At 48.3% G+C, this 17,648-nt stretch overlaps 1 protein-coding gene across 1 annotated transcript in view; it reads right to left on the minus strand.

Moving 5' to 3' along the window:
* Nucleotides 1-4,532: 4,532 nt before the first annotated feature.
* Nucleotides 4,533-17,648, minus strand: part of Nxn (nucleoredoxin) — a 146,053-nt gene continuing 132,937 nt past the window's right edge. Inside the window, exons 6-8 of the mRNA XM_047545397.1 lie at nucleotides 11,327-11,506; nucleotides 9,469-9,593; nucleotides 4,533-6,148 (exon numbers count right to left, since the gene is read on the minus strand). Coding sequence (XP_047401353.1) covers nucleotides 5,966-6,148; nucleotides 9,469-9,593; nucleotides 11,327-11,506 — 488 coding nt within the window. The 3' untranslated portion in view covers nucleotides 4,533-5,965. The remainder of the gene's footprint in view (nucleotides 6,149-9,468; nucleotides 9,594-11,326; nucleotides 11,507-17,648) is intronic.

Consider the following 17,648-nt stretch of genomic DNA (forward strand, 5'->3'; position numbering starts at 1 on the left):
TCCCTTTCTGCTTCAGCTCCCTAGTAAAAACGTCCCCATGTGAGAACTAAATGGTCAAGCATGCCCCATGCTCCAAATTTCAGGTGGTACTGCTGTGGTGTGTTGGGGCAGGGGTGTTTGCAGTTTGCAGTTTGGCTGCATCCTCCTTCTCAACACTTGCGAAAAGTGCTAGAGAAACATAAGTCACAAAACCCATGTTTTTCCCAAATGAGGTCAATTTCTTGTAATTTGTGTCCCTGGATGGTGTTCTCCCTGGGTTTTGTTCAAAACTAAAATCAATAAAAGAACAAACTATATCCTTGAGAAAAAAAACAGCAATGCGAAACACTGGCAAATAAGCCCATTTTATCACTCTGGGTGTAAGAGAGAAAAAGGAGTTGATGTGCCATTCATTTGATAGTCTGTGGCTTCTCCACATGTCTGTGAGTTCTTTTTGTACATTCATAGGTGTAATTTAGCCTGGAGAGTAAGGGAAGGGTGAGAGACACACTGTCTTTCTCTTAAATGACTACAGGAGAGCAAATGGTGGTTAAGTTCTTGTTTGCTGAGTGATATTGGAAAATCACTGTCATTAATTTTTCAATTTTGAGGCCAACATTTGTTCTGTCACCATCTTTGCAGTGAATAGGAATAAACTGAGCAATATATAACAAGAAAAACACTGTTTGGCTGAAGGGTAAACCTGTGGGATGCTGGCCAGGCTCCGTGCCTTTGTCCTGAGGCACAGCTGCAGCAGCAGTTTCTGCCACAAGGTGGCGGGCTGCGCTTCAGAACCAACACCAAAGCTGGAGGGAGGAGGGGTCACAATTTTTCCTGGATTGAAGTTATTTAAAAGGAGAAAAAGAAGGTTGGGGTCAAGTTTCCCTCTATCAAAGAGCATTAGCAGGCTCAAAGGTGTCGAAGACCCATCCAGATTGTCTCATGTAATCTCAGTAGAAGCAAGAATCTGAAATTCAGGACACTGGACCAAAACTCAAGTGGACAGAATTGGGAAGTAAAAAAAACTGCTATAGCTCTTCCTGGTAACAGCCTGTGAGAGCTGCTCTGGGCAGAGGCCAATATCCCAATGTGCCCAAGTCATACTGTGGCAGCACACATATGGTCCTTCAGTTAGTGCTACAGGGCAGGGGGCACAGAAATCATCCTCCCCTGCCCCACCCTGGCTGCTGGCTGCTGGCTTCTATTTAGAATCCTGTTCATTAAGATCCTTGGACCTTCTGCCACTTGCCTCAGGGTTCATACCAACTCCAGATGTCACTACCATCCAAGCTGAGCTGCATTTAGATCCACTTTTGTCATTCCTCCATACAAAGACCCCATCCAAATTTCTTTGGCTAGCGCTGAAAACCATCAGCTGTACTGCAGAAGTTGGGGCTCCCCTCTTGATCCCTGCCTCTTCCCTCAGCAGCAGACTTCACTTGAGCTCACTTTTTGTTTTCTCAAGGAAGCACTCATATTGTCAGTTAAACTCTGTTACAAACTCTGAGACCTCAGTGAATGCACAAATAAACAAGAAGCCAAATTAATAGATGAACTAGGTCTCTTAACTATGGAACCATATCACATTTGAGCAGCCGAGTTGGCAGCTGTAAGCGAAGTCCTTACTGGGAGCCTCAGGAAGCACTGTGGATGTGCAATAGCCAAGTATGACCGAGACTCCCAAAGTGTTACGCATGGAAATCAGTTTGACTGCTCTCAAAAATGACATTCCTAGCTGTGTAAGAAGAGCTCCTTTTCTCAGTTGAAGCCTCAGTTGGTGAGCTGCTGCCAGCGTTCCTGCTTTCTCAAAAGAAGGGAGCACTGATTGAGGAAGAGGTGGAAAGATGGCTGCTGCAGGGTCCAGCATCAGCCTCCATTGTATCCCTGGGATGGGAAGGAGGCATGTACCAACTGTAAGCCTGCAGAGTGGCTCTTGATTGGCTGGGGACTTTCAGGCCTACTGATGTCCAAAGGAGATAGATTTTGGGGGAGCCTGACTCCTAAGACAACATCTATGATTTTCCCATTCTGGTTCATGTGGGTGACTTATTTGTAGCACTCAAGAATCTAGACCTGAGGCTACTTCTGCCTGGTTTGGGGTGCACATTGGCCTATAGAGATGAAGGCTTTCAAGAGTTGGCACGTTATTTAATGGAAATCCATATGTCCCTCAGAATGAGTTCCACCCACACCTACTAATACATTTCCTGGCTTAGGAAGTATTCCAAAACACCAATGGGGTGAGCCACACAGAAGCCTTGAAAAATGGGCTTATTTACTTCATCCTTTTGCACGTAAGTTACTTAGAACTTCTTTGTCACAAATCCCCCAGTAGAAGAAATCTCAGTCATAAAGCAGAATCAATATAAAATTTTACATATAACCTTTTCTTTTCTGGAACCACAAGCTCACACCACATATGCTGAGGCCATTGGCACTAATAACGAAGCTCCTAGTCAACAGTTATTTGTCCCTTTCCCTCCCATTTTCCCTTCAGCAACCTACTTGGAGGAGAGGACACATTCTTGTCACACTCTTGTCCCTGTTGGCATTGGCAATGAGGGATGTAGGTAATGTGGTTACTTCAGTACAACTGTTTTGGGGCAACCCTGAAAGTCTGCCTGGGCTTAGGGTCCCCAGGTCAGTACTTAGTTCCCAAGGCAGTTCTTACCAAGGAACTTCTGGGGGCACTCCTGAATCTCTGCAGTCTGTGAGCATTGCTACCCCAAGATCTGTAAAATAGTGCCACTCTAGAACTATCCTGCAAGCATGGGCCTGCCCAGGCTGGTCAGAGAAATGGCACTGTGTACAGAATGCGTGTCTCTCCCTAGTGACTGGGTAGGACAGGACCAGATGCTCACTGAGGTCCCTCAATGCAACAATTTCATGTGTGCAGCATTTCTGCACGTGACCTCACACATCCGTGGTTTTCTTTCTAGTTAAAAAGTGCAAAACTATAGTCCTGCTGGCAAGTCCCAGGCCATATCCTGCTGTCCTTCTCATTCCTGAATTCAGTTTGCTGCCCTGCAGCAGGGCAGGAGTGGGGAACAGCTTTTTAGTGTCTTTAATTAGGCAACAGGGAAAAACAAAGTCTGGCTGGAAATTACCATTTGAAGCTTGCCTGATGCCAAAAAACAGCACTGGCTCCCTGTGCTGGGATAAATGGTAGCCACTGATTTCAAGGACACGTGTGTACGGAGGTGGGTGGTCATGGCAGAACACCACCTGACTCCTGGAAAGGAAGCTGGTTTCCTCTGCCCACTGTACATATCAATTCCAACACACCCCATTTCCTTAAAAAGATCTTTAATGTGGGAAGACAGTTTAAAAAAAAAAAAAATCTCATCTCTGTTGTGAGAATGGCAACTGGATGTCATTGTTATGAACACAAATCTGGAAACTCCAAGGTGGCATTTCTACAGCCACCTTCCCGCCTTAACCCGCAGGACATGGTTCCCCCTGCTGCTGGCGGAAGCACTTGAATATGTCACAGCTGGTGTTTTAAAAACCTGCTTCCAATTAGCAATGAGAATTATAAGGTATTTTGGAGCTGCTCGGTGGGAATCATCATGCTGCCACTTGTCTGCATCAATGACCTTCAGGATCTCTTGCACCATGGAGAAGGGAATTTTTCATTGGCACTGTGAAGTGATTCTTCCCTAACATTTTCCTCCAAGGTAGCCACTGTACAGACCTAAACCTTTTTAATAACCCTTCCCACTGATCTTAACTAATCTATACATCTGCTCTAAAAGGGGAATTCTGGTGACAGGGATCCAGCTGACATTAGTAGTCAGTACTTCAGAAAAGTCAGTCCAGTACAGGCCACTAAAGTAACAGAGATGACCAATTTTTCTGTTGTCATCTATCCTTTCTGTTGTCTGATGACCATTTTTCTGTTGACTCACAGCAACTCCTCACTACTCTTCCTTCTGCCCTCACAAATAAGCAGCTGCAAAGAGAGTCCCCTATCCTCCAAGGCAACTATGACATAGGGCAAGGACAGAAATTCTATGCATCTTCCAAGGAAGGGGCCTAAGAAGCCTCTAGCCATAAGGCAGAGCTAGGCTTGGGCAGTCCCAACTCTTATCGCATTCTTCACAGAGAGACCCACCCATGCAGGAGTCCTTGTGTTTCCCCAACCGGCAATCTCAGGAGGGAAAGAGCAAGAATGTCCATAACAATCTATAACCTGGGGATTCATCCTGCAGCACATATCAAGCCAAAGAGATGGAGGCCTCCAAGAGGGTTCTGCCTCTGGCATTCTAATCAAAATCAATTTCCTGGCTTCTGGAAACCAAGATGATTTGACAGATGGCCAGGTTAGTTCTTGGGATTCTTTTCTTTCTTTTTCTTTTTTTCCAGTACTGAGAATCAAACCCAGGACCTTGCACATGCTGGGCAAGTATTCTAACACTGAGCTCTTGGGATTCTCGAAAATTCTGGAACATGGCTACTAGAGGTTCTCTATGCCCTCCCCCACATTGTCCACCCTCTAATAGAGCAAAAGATTTTTGCTTTTAAAAATAGGAAAGGTCAAATGGATGATAATGTCCAGAGATACCTGCTTTATTTCTAGGTGATTGTGTTTCAGGCTGGCAACATCAAATAGTCTAATTACCAACTAATTTCGTACCTCTGAACTACAAATCAACAATCCACTTTAGCAAGGAACAGAGTCAACAGATTATAGGGGTGGGGTTGCGGGGTTTTCCAAATAAATTGTTTTGTTTGGCAGATGGCTGAGTGGAGTCAAGGATAAGGCCTTGGATTGTTTAAAGACCCTGACAGCTGACTGAGATAGGCTAAACCCCTGTGAATTCCTGGGCTAGTCTTCCGCCCCAAATCCTAAGAACATAGTTGTTCCCTTATTGTGGTCAGTTCCACTCAAACAAAAGGACAGGTTACCTAGGCCTAGCAAAGGGTACCCAAGGCCTACTTGTAGTTGATGTGCCCTCTGTCCTCCCTGCTGCCTGAGGTCACAGTTCCTTCTGAAGGTTCTTAAGGACAAGCTAGGTTTCCAGTAAATTCTTGCTTTTCAGTTCTGGTTGAAAAGAAAAGGGAATGAGAGGGGGAACTGAAGGGAGTCAGATGTCTCAGCAAATATCCAGTGGCCTCAGGTACAGAGGCGGGCCAGAGATCTGTGCAATGCTCCTCTAAGAACTCAGGGCCAAGTTTCTTGGGAAAATATCAAGGAGAACTCATGAACAAAATTCCAAGACAGTAGAAGCTGTTTAAATGAGGAGGCAGAAACTTGGGTAAGGTCAAGACCAAGGAAGAAAGAGATAAAAGGAAGGAATGCAAAACTCTAATCATATGGTAGGAGCTCAGTAAAAGTAAGCAATTACATGAATCATTACCTTAGCTACTTGTTTTCTCACCAAAAAACCCCACACACTTCCTTTTGGATTTGGGGGTCCCCTGCCCAAGAACCCACTGATAAGCTATTTCTCCCTCAGACCAAGAAAGACTATATCTACGTCCCCTAGAAAAGGATGCTCTCACCAACAGCTCTGAGCTGATGCCTGCCGAGGCCATGCCCTTTCTCTACTCCACCAGTATGTGCGTGTGAGTGGAACAGCTCCCTCTGACTGCCTTGGGCTCTGTGTGCGCGTGCTGACTCCAGAATCAGAGCCAGAGCCCCAATTCAATGTCCCTGCATGCTGCTTCTGCAGAACAACCTAACCAATCCTTCACCAAGAGCTAGTGACCTGAAGAGAGTGCTGCAGTCCCAGTTCTGGCCACGTTATGCCATCCCTGTGAATGCCAGGCAGAGTCCCCAGACATGGTGGATTCTGCTGCTGCTGTGAAGATGTGCACCCTTGGGTGCTAGCTGAGGAGTTAATGCAGAAACAAGGCACCACAGAGAGGTTGGAACTTGGGTTGTGTGATTCAGGACCCGCTGGAAAAGTCCAAGGGCAGAGGGGAGGAAGGGGAGGAGGAGGAGAATAAGTCTTAAATAAGGTCTCAAAAGGCCGGAGCCCCACTAGATGGGCTCTGGTTTGAGTTTTTCTGCTAGGAAGTCATTCACAAAGGCCTCCACAATGGCAGGGGTGATCTCCTCCACGTCCATCACATACTTGGCCCGGGCTGACATGTCCAGAATGGTGAGCAAAGGGGCAGCTTCAGGCAGGTTGGTGTAATCTCGCAGGGAGTCAGTCATGTCATCCTGGAAGTCACCAGAGGGGAGAGAAAACCAATAAGTTTTAAAAAGAGAGAGTCCCTTGGGCCCAGTCTCCCCAGATTGCATGGAAGCGGGACAGTTCTATCATCCCGAAGAGCAGGTTCCCCTCCAAGAGAGATGGGTTCTTAGCATAGGCAGCAGGGGACCCTGCCCTGATGCAGGGAGGAAGAGCTTCATAAAATTCTCTCAGATCCCCCAAACCACCAGGTAAGTTGCCTTTGTAAGCATGAAAACAACTTTGGTATGTCTTCTGCTTTCTAAAAATGTGATGCCCTTTGATTGCTTACTTTTATAATCAGCTCTCAATTGTTTATCTAAAGCCATCTGAACTTCAACTCTGGAGTGTTTTTAAACAGAAACAACTCACTACCTTCCATCCCCCATGGTTTCAAAGAAGGTTGGAGGCGCAGAGTCAGCCAGCTGGAAAGAGGGCTGCGTAAGCACCAAGGTTACACTGCTTCACTGCATTTGTCTGAGAAGGACACTGGCACTTTCTCATGCACCCAGCAGTTGTGCAGGTGAGTTTTCCTCATATCAGATACTGCCTTATTCAAATATAAAGGCAAACCCAAAGACAAGAAAGATGTTCTGTCAGGGAGGAACCATTTAAGGTTACCTTTCATGTCACTGACCCCCCATGAGGTGGATAACCATCAATGGGCTTTACATACTCATCCTGGGGTTTCCCTATAAAATGCACACTATTCTAAACCCAATGAAAAAGACTGAGACATTGTTATGGTTTGGATGTGAGGTGTCCCCCAAAAGCTCATGTGTGAGACAATCCAAGAAGGTTTAAAGGAGAAATGATTGGTTTATGAGAACCTTAATACAGTGAATTAATTTCCTAATGGGATTAGTAGAGTGGTAACTGAAGGTGGGTAGGGTGTGGCTGGAGGAGGTGTGCCTTTGGGGTATATATTTTGTATGTGGTGAGTGGAGTCTCTCTTTGCTTTCTGATCATCATGTGAGCCAGTTCTCTCCGCCACACTGTTCCACCATGATGTTCTGCCTTACCTTGAGCCCCAAGGAATGGATTCTGCTCCCTATGAACTGAGACCTCTGAAACCATGAGCCCCCAAAAAAACTTTTCCTCCTAAATCTTTTTTTTTTTTTTTTTTTTGTCAGATCTTTTAGTTAAAGCAGCAAAAAAGTTGACTAAAACAGACACTTTGCAGAAAGAGAGCCTGGGTTATTCTTGCCCTTAAATGGAAATGAGCAGGAGGCATAAAACTTATGACTCACTCTAAGACAAAAAAAAAAAAAAAAAATGACTTTATCAAAGGCAAATCTTTAGGTAGAATATTAGTGATGGTCCTTCCTGTCCCCAAAACACCATGCACTTCCCAGCAACGCTGTGTGATTCAACATCTCAGGCACTTTTCAGGAGGCCTGGACAAGCCAAGTGTCCCACTGCTTGCCCTCCCTGGTTCCCACTGATCAAACCACATGGATGAATTTCAATGCCTGAAGGTTTCAGAGGGGATCATTTTTGCCTGCCACAGGGACACGATCAAGACAGAGTCCTGGACTCAGGCAATGCTGGATGTTCCACCTTCCAGTGCCTGACCCCCTCCTTTCCATGCTGCCTTGCTTCTGAGAGAACTGAAACCTGGAAAGTTCAAAAGGCCAGGAGTCCACATGAAATGCACAGGAAGAACATGTAGCCAGGTGGGGACAAGAGCAGCAGCCAACACAGGTGCCTCTGTCCAGCTTTCTGGTCTAGGGAGCCTCCTCCCGCTAGGCGTGAGCAGGTCCACTTGTCAGAATACATGGGCAGAAAGAGGAAGAGCACTGTTCCTGGAGTCACAGTAGCCTCCTTTCAGCTCCCCCTCTCTGCTACCTACTTCCTGTGTGACCCTGGCAAGGCACTTCCAGCCCAGGTCCTATGCTCTGTCAAACATATTTAACAAAATGAATTTAACAAAGGTTCCTAACACATGGAGCTTCTGCAAGGGTAAACCAAAGGCCAGCAAGCCCGGTCCTGCTGCAGAGAGAGCCCAGGGAGCAGTTTCGGGGCAGTCCTTTGCCTGGCTGGAGCTTCACTTTCCTCCTCTGTGAAACAGGACCATGATTATGTTCCCAGCCAGAGAGGTGAGGTACAAAGGAGACGGGCAGGTGAAGCACTTGGCCGGGTGCCCAGGACACAGAAAACCTGCAAATGCTCCTTTTCAGTCACATTTCTAAAGCCCCGCCCCACCCTGCGCTCAGCCCTTTCTGTTCTGCACCCATCTTTTCTTTGGAGCCATTCTACACGGGTTAGAGTTTAATAAATGCAGAGCAGCCTTCCTGGGCGCTTTGTGTGCAATGCTAGTGAGCCGGGAGGCAGGGCCTGTGAACCCTCTTTGTTCCTCTGCATCCCAGGGTTGGGCAGGGCGACTTGAGCTGCCCTCGAGAGGCCCTCTAGGGCCAGCAGGGGCAGCTATTGAGGAAGTGATGAATGGGTGGCTCAGGGTGTCTGGCTGCTGCCTGTCTTCTCGAGCCTCTCCTGGGATCCGAACACAGCGTGAAATAAGCATGGGCTCTGACCAACTGGAGGTACAGACGAGTGGATGAAGGAGGCAGGGGTAGACTAACAGAGTGTCAATGACAGTTTTGGGGAGCACCGGGGTCAGGTGGGGATGCTGCGAGCATGCGTAGAAGAGGCTCCTGTGGGGAGTGAGAGCGCCTGCGAGCTGAACCGCGCATGTGGCCATCTTGCAGATTGCAGCATCTGGCGGGTTGGCGGTTCCAGTGAAGGGGGCTCCACTCCAGGGCCTGCTTTCTAACCCTGGGAAAAGTTCCCTGCTTGGTCCAACCTATGAGGCCTTCAAGGGCCAGGCCTTAGTTGAAAGGGATTGGGAATGGTAACAATTTCCAGACTTGACCCTTTGCCTGGGCTGGCTGGATAACTGTAGGTCCCAGCTACAGCCAAAGCCAGGATCCCAGTAAAGAGCTAAGCTCATTTTGCAGGCTGATGCAGAGAACCTAAGTCCACACTTTATAAAGCACCAAGGGCACAGTTCTGACCCAGCACCACAGGAGAGAGGGTGGATCATAGAAGTTTGTGGCTGCTGCTCTCCCCAGCAACCTGTGTGGGCAACAGCCCTGGGAGGGCTTCCAACTGTCACAAAAAGGAAAGGAAGAAGAAGCAGCAGGGGTAGGAAATAGTTTTCCATGACTAGACACACCTTTTCTTCCACATTGCTCTATGACACAATCACCTTGGTCCCGGAGATCCTTCAAACTTCCTAGAGGCCAGTATCACTCACATTCTAAAAGTCCCCAGCTAAGTCAGCCAAGGCATGTCCTCTCTCCACACTCACCTCCCCAGCCACAAAGAACAGAAGTGGTGCCTCCTCCTCTTTGGCTTTGTACTTGGCAATGATCTTCTCAGCTATTGGCTGAATCAGTTGTTTGGCTGCCTCGGATTCTCCATCATCCTCAGAATCTTGACAGGGAAAAAGAAAAAACAAGAAACTCTGGCTTGTCAAATTATATAGTGGCCCCACCTCCCATCCCCACAGGCCTGGGGAGCTGTAGAAACACCCATCTAAACAGCCTCGCCATGGAAAAGAACACCCTCTTAGACACAAATCTAACTTTCTGTGTGTACCAGAGTGGCCTACACGCATGCACACATGTGTGCATGCACACCCACATGTACTAGAGGCAAAGCAGGCTCACACAGAGCTCTCCTGCACCCTGCTTGCCAGGAACAACTTGCCTCACTGAGTAACACAATGCCCCAGTCAGACAGCGATTTTCACTGAATTCTTTAAAAGCTTGGTTTCCTTTAAGCCAGGACCTGAAGTTCCTGGTAGTTTTCTTCTCAGTCACAGAATAAGATCTCCAGCTTCCTAGTGAAAATGGCAAAACAGGTGGTACAGGGGTGAGGACTGTGATCCCTTTAGCAGGTTTGATGGTGCTGGGGTGGGGGCACCATAGCTGCTGCGATGCCACCCTCACAGCTGACAGCCAGACTCTCCTGGGAGGTGGAAGACTGGTTACATGGGAAAACAGAGACCAGGCTCCCCAGCCTGGGAGTGGCCATGCAGAGGGTCCCAGGGCTCAAGCTGCTAAAACCTATAGCCAAGAGCAAGGACGGCATCCAGCCAAGGAATTCCATCCACAAATGCCACACCACACAATAAATTTGTGGTATGCAGAGACAGCAAGCAGGACACACTGTGGATCTCCATCTAATTCACTTTGCAATGCTATCCAACTTGCTTTGCCTCTCTGTAACCCTTTCCACATTGCTGCAGATGGTCCTGAGGTTCCTAATTGTTCCTGGGTTCAGAATTGTTTCCTAACTGGCCACAGATGTGGTGTGTATGCCTGCAGCAGGCAAGAAAGCCTCAAGGTGAAGATTCCCTTTCCCAAGGCTACTTCTCCCCAGGGAGCCACCATCCCCACAACTCAGGCCCAGGCTGCAAGTCAGTTGGTGTAAGAATTCCTTCAGGTCTGCGTATTGACTTCCCTCCTGAGAGTCCCTAAACCAGACCCCAGAGAATGGGTAGGATGAGTAACATACTCCCCGGGCCTCGGTGAAGCAGATATGGCACATCTCAGCCATGCCCTAATACGGCAATTCAACTGGAGGGGAGCAACAAGTCCTTAAGGCCAAGGGGAAGGTGGCTCTTGGCCAGCAGTTGCTCAGTTTGCAAAAGCAACCTGGGTCATCCCAGTGGGCTGCAGAGACCCTCCTGTGAATGTTTCTCTGCCTCCTGCCCAGGCTGAGCACAGCATCCAACTGAGAGGTGCAGTTGGCTACAGGGAAAAGAAATAGCCAGGAACTGGGCTGGCTCTAACAGTCCCTGGAGCAGTTCCTCAGAGCACAGAGGAACACAGAATCAGCTGGGGATGAGCCCTGGCTGAGGGGGCCGCCTCCTGCAGCTGCAGTGCATACAGCCCCGCCTCTTTCTTACTGGGTGGGGGTAGGGGCATCCTCCTGGCCTGACCTATTCTGCCCAGCTGGCAGCCCAAGCAGCTAGGAAGGAAAGCACAGCAGCCGGTCCTAGACCACCTCCCACAGGAGGAGAGCCATGAATAAATCACTGAGGTCAAAAGCAAGGTTGCAAGGGAGAGACAAAGGCCTGGGCTCAGCCTGGGGCAGCAAGAGGCCACAGGGACAGATCCATTCCGGCCCATCTCCCTCTGCCCCACCACTGAGCTCCATACCTACAAAAAGGACGAGGCAGGGGCCCTCGTTGAGCTGCACGGCGTTGGAGTCGGAGAGCTCCAGCACGGGTTTGGGGTGCCACGGAAACTCCCTGCAGTCCTCGTCATTGAGCACCTCCACCCGCCCCTGCCGGGTGATCACCTCCCCCTGCGGGTCCAACACAATGAGCGTGGGGATGCCTGCAAGACAGAGAGAGAGACAGGGTTCACTCTAGCTCAGGCACTGGCCTTGGGAGAGGAGGTGTGACTGAGAACACGATGCAGTCTCACAGTTAAGAATCTGGACCTCAGAGATAGAAACCCCAGGCTGAATCCAGGATCTACCACTAATAGCTACAGAACTGCTGTGGTTCTCCATAAAACCCTGACAAGTCATTTAGCCTGTCTGGGCCTCAGTGTCCTCAGCTGCAACATGCTAAAGGTGGTGTAGGTCCTACCTTTTCTGGCTCCACCAAGAACATTTAAAGAATTAAGCACATGCCCTGGGGTGGAGCTCAGTGGTAGAGTGCTTCCCTGGCATGCACAAGGCCCTGGGTTCAATCCCCAGCACCACAAAGCAAAAGTAAAAATATGGGGCCAGGGAGATAGCTCAGTCAGTAAAGTACTTGCCTCACAAGGCCCTGGGTTCAATACCTGGCACCGCAAAAAAAAAAAAAAGGCAAAAATATTAGTAAGAAGGTCTTGGCATATCAGAGCAGCCAATCACTGGGGACATCCTAAAGCAATCCCAAAGGCACAGGAGACCTCCCCATGTGCAGGAGTCTGAAACTGACCAATGTGATGCAAGAACGCATTTCCACATGGCACCCTTGCCTCAGATGCACGCAGCACAAAGCAACAGATGGGAGCAGAGTCCTCACACAGGCACAGAGGGCCCCCGCCACAGTGAGCAGGGGAGGAGCCTGTGGCGGGGGCTGCAGCCACACAAGGAGGGAGGAAGAGACACAATGCTGCCAGTACTGGCCTCTGTGGTCCCCACTCTCCCAGTCCCAGCCCTGCTGCCTGGGGAGGCTCTGATACATGCTGAGAGGGACAGTCCCCAGCGGAAGCAGTACATGGAAGTCTTGAGCTGTAAGAAATGTAAAACAAAGCTTGTCTGCATCCCGCTACTCGCCAACACACACACACAAAGTCTCAAGTGAACACTCAGAGAAAACCCATCCTGGATTACGGTCACCTCTAGGTTTGCCACCACCCCATTCACCTCCACCCAGGGCTAACCCACCAACCACAGAGTCAGCTTTGACCCTGTCCTTTGGGGACACTTGTCTCTCCATTGGCAATTGGTTCCCTCCCCACTGGAACTATCCAGTCACTTCTCCCAGGGCAGACCAGAGCTTGAATTTTATATGAAAGCCAGAGCAATTTAATATTTATAGATTGCAAAGTATTTGGTCAGTAATTTGCTCCACTGACATTTTACTTCTCTACGGGGGGAACACCCAAGTACCAGAAATATGGCTGTGGTGCTTTGTAACCTGCTGCGGCAGCCAGCCCAACGGGCATGCAGTGGTAGACCTGTCTTCAAAAGGAATAAATGAAACCATTATGTTCACACCTATTAGAAGAAGTGGCTGGGTGTGTGTTAGGGGAGAAGTCCAGAGAGAAATGGGCTCCTGAGGATTGCCATTCCCATCACATCACACACAGACACACAGCTGGCACTCCTCAGGGGCTTTTAAGATGTACTGGTGATGAGTAGGACTCCTGAGCATGAGTCCAGGCATTTCCAGCCTCATACTATTAGCTGCACTTTCCCTTCAATGTCTGGGCCCCACGTCAGATATGTCTTCATCCCTGGGCCTCAGGGCCTGGACTTGAGTCAGAGGCCTGAAGGGAACCCAGGGCTGCAGGTCACTTGGGGCCAGCCAGCTACAGATGAGTCCTCTGCATTGCCACATCGCAATCTCAAAAAGACTTGGGCAGAGTTCTTTAATCAGAGCTGGTAAGTTTCTGAAATTGGGCAGTTATGAGCACTGGGTTAAACCAGAGCCCGCCCACTGCTATGATTAGACACAGCAGCTGGCCAGTTCATAGCCTGCACTCCGGATGCTAAGTTTGTCTGGGACAGGCAGGCACAGAGGATGGAGAAGGAAGGAGAAGGAAGGTCAAGCAGGCCACTTCCTGGGTCAGTGCCTCAGTCTCTCCAAGGGTCTATGGTAAGGGGCCTTCTTTGTTATCATAGCTGCAGTCTCTCTTGGGCCCACAGACATGAGAAACAAAGACACAGAACCCCAGCTAATTGCAGGGAAATCTCCAGCTGATTCCACCCAGGACCAATTCCTCTGGGCCTGGGTCTCCTCACCTCTTCCCCTTGTGTTGGTACTTAGAGCATGAAAGCCTGTGTCTAAGAATCCTAGACAATGAGGTACACAGGGACAAGGGTAGTGTCAGGCATGTGACTGTGGTACATAAACAGAAACTAACTCAGTAAAATGGGTACAGTCAGACTCTGACCCAGAGAAGCCCCTGTGTTTGGCACGTGAATGGGGAAAGGTTCACACCCACTGTGCCTGGCTGGTCCCCTTCAGATGACCTTGGGTTTTGGCCCTACAGCCTAAAGAATGTGCTTTCCTCTGATGCTGAATCTGAGGGCTAGAAAAAACCCGCCTGTATGGAGTGTCTGCTCTGTGCCAGGCAGGTCACAGAGGCTACCTCACTTAATTGTCATAACAGGTGGCTGAAGGAAAGCACCACTATCCCTGCCTTATAAATGGTCAACTGGACTATCCACTGTCACCCTGCCAGTCAGTGGTCATGCTGGGACAGGAATCCTGGTCTGCTTGTTGCAAAAGCTGCTGTTTTGTCAGGCCTTTGCTGAGGATTTCTTCCAGCCCCTGAATGGGGACTCCCCTAACTAGGACCAGGGAAGGTCCCTATAGAAGCAGCTTCCTGTGCCACCTTCTTCCCTTCTTCCTTCTAAAGCAGTAGGGAAAGAGGCTGAGATTGCTTCCCCATCATGCAGTCCCTGAAGTAGGTTCTCCAAAGTCGAGACTTCTCAAGAGAAAGTAAGACAACACCTCAACAGGAAACTTACAGGGAATGGCAAACTTCTAATTGATGGCATTATATAAAACATCTTCCACACCAGCCAGGGGAACTTGCAGGGAATAAAAAAGGGACAATTCATTGCTGCTTAGCTAGGGCTTATTGTTTCCCAACCTGGATAGCTGGGATGTTGAGGGAAAACACAATTGAGACTCTAAGGAAGATCGGGCAGGTCCTTTCACTTCTTTGAGCCTCATTCCCACAGCTGTCAAATGGGAATAATGACAGTGTCCTGTCTTAATTGTTGTGGAGAGGAATAAATAAGATACAAATGTAAAAATGTTTCTAGCAAAAGATCTGGTATATAGCAAGTGCTCCATTAAGTATTAGCTATTAGTATAAATCAGTTCATTTTTTAAAAAGTCATCTTTAAGCTTATGATTTAGCTCATGAGAGTACAGAGGTAGACAGGACTGGTGCCTTGTTTTGGTGAGAGCAACAGAACTCTCAGACTGGGCTGGAGAAGTTAGCTGACGAACAGAAGCACAACAGTGTCAATGCGGCAGCAAGAGTCCTAGGAACAGCGATGCCTGCCAAGCATGGGGTTGGTGCTCTTTTATTTGTGCCAATCCAAACTTAAGTTTCAGTCTTAGAACAAATAGGGTATCTTCCTAGAGAGGGCTCAGGCCCAAGCTCCCATCCCTGGGGAGGTGGGCTAGACCTCCATCAGTTCCTAAGAATCCTTCCCATTATCTTCCTCAAATCACAAAGAAGCCTGAAATCCTAGTGACTTGGGAGGCTGTGGCAAGAGGATGGCAAGTTCAAGGCCACTCTCAGCAACTTCGTGAGATCCTGTCTCAAAAAATATAAAGGGCTGGGGATGAAGCTCAGTGGGGGAGCACCCCAGCAACCCATCCCCAGTACAACCAGCAGTGGGAGGGGGAGCACAAGGAAGGATGAATGAGGCCTGTGAAGCCAGCTCCAAACTCCTTCCTCCTCAGGGGAACCTATTCGTGTTTATTTAGAACCATCTTGAAGCTGAGTATACTGAGACTGTTGTTTGTCCACTGCTAAAGAAATACAGTTTGTGGAGGTGCCAGGGCAAAGAGGTCGAAATCATCCAGGACGTTGGGGAGAGGGAGGAGACACAGGGTTGCAACCCAGGTTTCTCTGCATCTGGATGGCAGCGTGACCTGAGGGTGCTCTGAATAATTCCCCCAAGATTGCTGGGGGTTGGAAGGAGAAATTGACAGAAAAGCAGATGCTGAGGCAGGAAGAAAGGGTTAGGGCACATCGCTGGGCAAAATACTATGTGACCATGAAAACAATCATTATGAAGACTATAGCAACATGGAAATGGTTTGTAATACATTGTTAAGGAAAAACTGCTACCTGTATATTACAACTGCAAATAACTACCTGTGTGTGCTGAAGAGACCAAAGGGATTCAGAAAAGTGGAAACAGTTGTGCTAGCAAGGCAGGAACAGGGGTGAGATGAGCTATATTTGGGTTTTCTTTTTTGTTTTGTCATGCTGGGGATTGAACCCAGGGCCTAAAAAACACAAGGGAAGCTTAGGTTTTCTTATATGATGTCATAATACATGGATTAACATAGAATGAGAAAATTCGAATGGAAGGGCAGCAGGGTTGGGTGGGAATGAAATACAAACCAATGTCTTAGCCAGATCAATGCCAGTTGTTTGTCGGATCCCTCTTCCCCTCCTCTTCCTGGCTCCCCCAAACTTTCCCTTATCTAGAGAGCAAGGGAAGGAAAGAAGGCAGCTGTTTTGTTAGTGCAACTCAGAGAAACTCACGAGAAGTCACAGGGATGGTTCTGAATGTACCTGAACTGGGCCAGCAGCATCTCAGGGAGGTGCCTGTGCCAGGAGACAGGCATGAAGACATGTATGGCAATGTTCTTACAATATGGAAAATCTAGAAGCAACCAAGTGCCCATCAGTGTGGAGCAGATAAATCAACTGGTACGTTTATATAATTAACACTTTCTGGCACTGAAAATAAATGAACTAGATATAAAGGTCAACAAGGGTAAAATCTTGAAAACATAATGGTGAGTGAGAGAAGCAAGTTGCAAAATGATATTTCAGCATGACAGCATTTTAAGCATGCTTCTAAACGACACACCAAGCAAAACTATATATTATTCATGGATTCATATATATGCAGGAAAAATGTGGAAACAGCTTGTGAAGTTACATTAAATGTATGGCAGCGTTTCCCCAGGGAAGAGGAAGGAGAAAGGCAGGAGAATAAAAGGACCCTCCCCTTTGTCTGTAATGCTCCCATTCATTTATGTTTTCTTTATCTCACTTTCAGGTGCTGGAGACTGAACACAGGGCCTGGCGTCCATTTGTTTATATTTTAAATACCTGAGCAAAAATGTCAATTGGGGTGGTAGGCCCATGGGCGTTTATTAAGGCATTTTCTGTCCTTACCTGCCTTTTTGTATGTTCTCACAATTAAACGCGACACACAAAGCAGAACACCAAGGCTGCCCCCAGTCTGCTCTCGGCAGCTGACGGGGCCAGTTCTAGACAGCCTGCACCAGCCCTTTGAATACTGAGATTTGTCTACAAAAAAAAAAAAAAAAATCCCAGAATCGGCAGCTTGCCTTCTACTGATAGGGAAAAAAAAAAAAAAAAAAAAACCTAAGCTCCAAATGTGTCCTTTTTATATCTACACATTTTTGACTCGGATCCTTTTTTTTTTTTTTAAAGGGCAAGAAAGAGGGCAAAGGAAGGGAGAGAAGAGAAAGGAGAGAAATAGGAGGAAATGGGAGGAGGGAAGGGAGAAGAGAGTGGAGAAGGATGGAACAAGAGGAAAAGAGAAACTGAAAACTAGATGCTAGGGCAGCAAAGGGCCCTTACCGTGTGGTCTCCTAGTCACCGGGCCAAAGCTGCTGGTCTAGCTGCCCTCCCGCCTGGGCTGCACGCTAGCCGGAAGCTATTCTGCCAGGGGCAGGGGTGGACAGGCACCTCTCTAGGCCCTGCACAGCCCTTAGGCTGCCTGTCCTCCCAAAGGCTGGGGGCAGGGGAGAGGGAGAGAGGAACAAAACCTGCTAGGGCCCCTAGCCCAAGAGAGAAGGGGCTCTAAGCCTCTCTGCAAAGAACAGGGTGTTCTCTGACAGCCCAGGATTACTTAGACAATTGCTAATGGGATTTGCCTTTTGCCAAGTGTGTCTAAATGGCTTCCTTAGAAAGGCATTTTTAAACAGCTTATAAGGCCACAAACTCCCCAATCTGCATAAAGTGCTGGGAGTAGAGAGGCCCTAGACTCAGGGGAAGCCAGCTATGCCCGTGATACAAAGGAAAT

This window comes from Sciurus carolinensis, chromosome 3 (assembly GCF_902686445.1).
Source record: "Sciurus carolinensis chromosome 3, mSciCar1.2, whole genome shotgun sequence".
In the NCBI taxonomy this organism is placed as follows: Eukaryota; Metazoa; Chordata; class Mammalia; order Rodentia; family Sciuridae; genus Sciurus; species Sciurus carolinensis.